At 49.1% G+C, this 4,105-nt stretch overlaps 1 protein-coding gene across 1 annotated transcript; it reads left to right on the forward strand.

Annotated features, from left to right (window-relative positions):
- Nucleotides 1-243: 243 nt before the first annotated feature.
- LOC123091799 (UDP-arabinopyranose mutase 1) lies at nucleotides 244-2,632 on the forward strand. The gene is made up of 4 exons (XM_044513407.1): nucleotides 244-679; nucleotides 1,427-1,677; nucleotides 1,771-1,939; nucleotides 2,058-2,632. Exons 1-4 carry the CDS (start codon nucleotides 338-340, stop codon nucleotides 2,400-2,402), a joined length of 1,107 nt encoding a protein of 368 aa, XP_044369342.1. The 5' UTR covers nucleotides 244-337; the 3' UTR covers nucleotides 2,403-2,632.
- Nucleotides 2,633-4,105: the final 1,473 nt, after the last annotated feature.

Below are 4,105 nucleotides of genomic sequence, written 5' to 3' on the forward strand. Positions count from 1 at the left end.
AAGGGAGGTGCATTCTACTCCCTCTGTCCCATAATATAGAACATTTTTGACACTAGCATAGTGTCAAAAAAATGTCTTACATTATGGGATGGAGGAAGTAGAAAGGAGAAAATAGATAAATGAATAAAACACACCTAAAAAGGAAGGAGAAAGGAAAGAGGGACGCACACCGACAGGCAGGCATCGATGGAGATGAAAGTCTTCTTCATCCTGGAGCGTTATATAACCCCCTCATTTTCCAAGCCCAAACCCACACCTCTCTCTACTCCCACCCCTACCACCACCTCCAGGAACAGCGAGATCCAGGGCTCGAGATCGAGATCCCGGCCAGGCAGCAATGGCAGGGACGGTGACTGTGCCTGGATCGTCGGTGCCATCGACGCCGCTGCTCAAGGACGAGCTGGACATCGTGATCCCGACCATCCGCAATCTCGACTTCCTTGAGATGTGGCGCCCCTTCTTCCAGCCGTACCACCTCATCATCGTCCAGGACGGCGACCCCAGCAAGGTCATCAAGGTTCCCGAGGGCTTCGACTACGAGCTTTACAACCGCAACGACATCAATCGCATTCTCGGCCCCAAGGCCTCATGCATCTCCTTCAAGGACTCCGCGTGCCGCTGCTTCGGCTACATGGTCTCGAAGAAGAAGTACGTCTTCACCATCGACGACGACTGCTTCGTAAGTTCGTTTGTAACTTTCCCTCTGTGCACAAATCCAAATTACTCTCGTTTCCTAGTCGCTCCTGCTGGCGATTGTTCGAATTCTGCGCGGATCTGTGGGAAAATTAGGATTGTTACCCCGGATCTGGGTCGCCTCCGTTCTAATTTCTCCAGATCTGGCTTGATCAGATCTGGATCTAGGAACCCGCAATCAGTCAGTTCAACAATAAAGTGTAGCCTGTCAGATCCTCAGCCGTATCAGATTTGAGCAGGAGCTGCTTCTGGGACACAGACAAGCAGCCTCGGCCTTGCTTGCATTGGCTGGTAGAGGATCCAGTAAAGTGATCTCTCTGATCGTAGTATAATTAATTTTCTCCATCTGATGCATGTAGTAGGTAGCCCATCTGTGAAGAGTCCCTTTTTTTTATTTGGTTAGGTTCTAGTTTATGTGATTCGGTCGTGTAACACGAGTTGGCATATTCAGTTAGTAACCAAACAACGCATTGCAAGTATTTAGTGACAGTTTCAGTTGGTCCACGGTATTTGCTTCAGATCCGAGAAACACCGTTGTAGGTCAATTTCAGTTTAGTCTCTGTACTTGATTCAATTGTAAAAGAACTATGCTTCATCCTTTTGAGATCTATGGTCTCCACTAGATCTTGCCTTTCCTGATGAAGCAATCAAGTTGGGGTAAACTGTTGTATTCTTCCGACCAGTGTCTTGTGTGTTGCTTCAACTGAAATTTATTGGTCCTCTTTGGAAATAGGTGGCCAAGGACCCATCTGGCAAAGACATCAATGCTCTTGAGCAGCACATCAAGAACCTCCTCAGCCCGTCCACCCCGTTTTTCTTCAACACCTTGTATGACCCCTACCGTGAAGGTGCGGACTTTGTCCGTGGATACCCCTTCAGCCTTAGGGAGGGTGCCCCCACCGCGGTCTCTCATGGCCTTTGGCTGAACATCCCTGACTACGATGCACCCACACAGATGGTCAAGCCTCGTGAGAGGAACACCAGGTACTGCATTTTGTTAGCAACACTGATCTGCTGCTAATCAGCAATCATTATATTTCATCAAGAATTGCTGTTGATCTCTTATATTTTGTTCAGGTATGTTGATGCCGTCCTGACTATTCCCAAGGGAACACTGTTCCCCATGTGTGGCATGAACCTTGCCTTTGACCGTCAGCTCATTGGCCCTGCAATGTACTTTGGCCTCATGGGTGATGGCCAGCCTATTGGTCGCTACGATGATATGTGGGCTGGATGGTGCGTAAAGGTATGTATTTATTTAACTGAACTACAACTTGTATTTACACTAAACTGAAGAAATGAAATCTTCTCATCTCAAAAAATGAAGGAACTGAAGAATGAAACTGATACTGTGTAAACTTCAGGTCATCTGCGACCACTTGAGCCTTGGAGTGAAGACTGGCCTGCCATACCTGTGGCACAGCAAGGCTAGCAACCCATTTGTCAACTTGAAGAAAGAGTACAAGGGCATCTTCTGGCAGGAGGACATCATCCCCTTCTTCCAGAACGCCACTCTCCCCAAGGAGTGTGACACAGTCCAGAAGTGCTACATCTCACTCTCGGAGCAGGTCAAGGAGAAGCTTGGCAAGATTGACCCTTACTTCGTGAAGCTTGCTGATGCCATGGTCACCTGGATCGAGGCCTGGGACGAGCTGAACCCATCTGATGCTGTCGTTGCTTCTGGGAACGGCAAGGCAGCAGCCAAGTAGGCTGGCTGGGGAGCCAAGAGTGTATGGTTGGGGCCTAGATATAGCTCTTTTTGAGAAAGAGATTACTGAAGCAGCTTTTATAATTCTTTCATGTTATGCTGGTGGTTCTTTTGTAGCTGGACAAGGATTTGTTATCATTTACATAATTCAAGACAATAATATTTATCATGTAATTTTGAGAAATCAAGCACCGTTTGTTATTATGGTGAAATTATTTTAGTTGAGCATCACTCATTTGTTCTTTGGCTTAATTTTCCCTAATGAAAAAAATAATTTCTACTATTAAAGGAGAATCGAACGTCGCAGAGAAAGGAAAGAAAAACATAGCCCACGACCCACAACACACGTCCCATCCTCTATCTCCCCTCACCCCAAAGAAAAGCCCTCGCCCCAAAGAAAAGAGAAACAGCCCAACCAATCTCTCCGCTCTTGAGAAATTCGCCGCCGCTGCTCCCCTCATCGTCCTCTCCTGGTCGTCGTGGCCGTGGACGTCGCCGCCGGCCCTGCACTCCCATCTGCATGAGGATCATCTATTCTCCGTCTCAATTCCCTCCACCCCCCTCGATTCCAATCTAATCTCTCCCGAGAAACTTCACTCGACTCGCCCGTGGCGAAGATGGCCGACGGCTCGCCGTCTGGCTTTCTCGCTGTTGAGCCCTGTTCCGCCTCCGCCCTCCATCCACTTGCTCCAAGACGTCTTCCGCGGCCGTCAGCTTCCACGATTTGGGTGTGCGTCCTCTATGTGAATTTGACAGGTCGGCTTCATCGCAGGCGGCCATGGGGAGGACACATGTGGCGGAGCAGATGTGACATCCCTGGTCCTGTTATGCACTAGGCTAGACCTTCGTGTGAGCATCATGTTTCAATTCAAATGAAATTTGAATTGAGGAATTTTCAAAAGCCTCAGAAGACCTCTAAAAATAACCAACATTCAAATCTCATCAAATGAGTCCAAGAAAATGTTCCTCTTAGTCTCTGAAAATATTGGAAAGAGGTAAAACTCAAAACAATATTTTTGGAATCTCAGAGATATTTATTTTGGGCCTTTGAATTAAATAAATAACTATTTGCATTGGATATATATTTTTATATAATTAATATATGTCCAATAATTCTGGAACATTTTATGTGGTTTGGTATATTTTAGTTCTAGCCACATAATTGTTTACAACATTTTATCAGATGGTTTAGTGTTTTTACTAAATCAAACAAAACAGAAACAAAAATTAAAATAGAGACACAGTGTTACCTGTCGCTTACCAGCAGCCCACCTACCTCGGCCCAGCACCGTAGTCGGCCGGCCCAGCCCACCAGCGCCTCCCTGTCGTCTTCCTCCTCGGGACAGTAGGACAGGGGCGTGTGCCCGCGGCGCGCACGCACGCGCAGCGCCACCTCCTCCCTCCCTGCCTGCCTGCCCCCTTCCACGACGCCGCTGCGGACGCCACGACACCTCCTGGACCCTCCTCGCTCTCTCCCTCACCCTCACTTCCCCCTGGATCCCTCTCTCTTCCCCACCTAGCGCCGCCGTCGCCACCGACGCCGTTCGCCGCGGCCACAGCCACCTCCCCGCCTCGCCGACGACCCAGGAAGCTCCGCCTCGCCCCCCTCTTCATCCTCACCCAGACGAAAGGCGCCGAAAGCCCCTGGATGCCGCTAGCTCCGCCGTTCCCCTCCTCGGGTCCCGGCGATCGCCGCCGTGATTC

Source organism: Triticum aestivum, chromosome 4B (assembly GCF_018294505.1).
Source record: "Triticum aestivum cultivar Chinese Spring chromosome 4B, IWGSC CS RefSeq v2.1, whole genome shotgun sequence".
NCBI lineage: Eukaryota > Viridiplantae > Streptophyta > Magnoliopsida > Poales > Poaceae > Triticum > Triticum aestivum.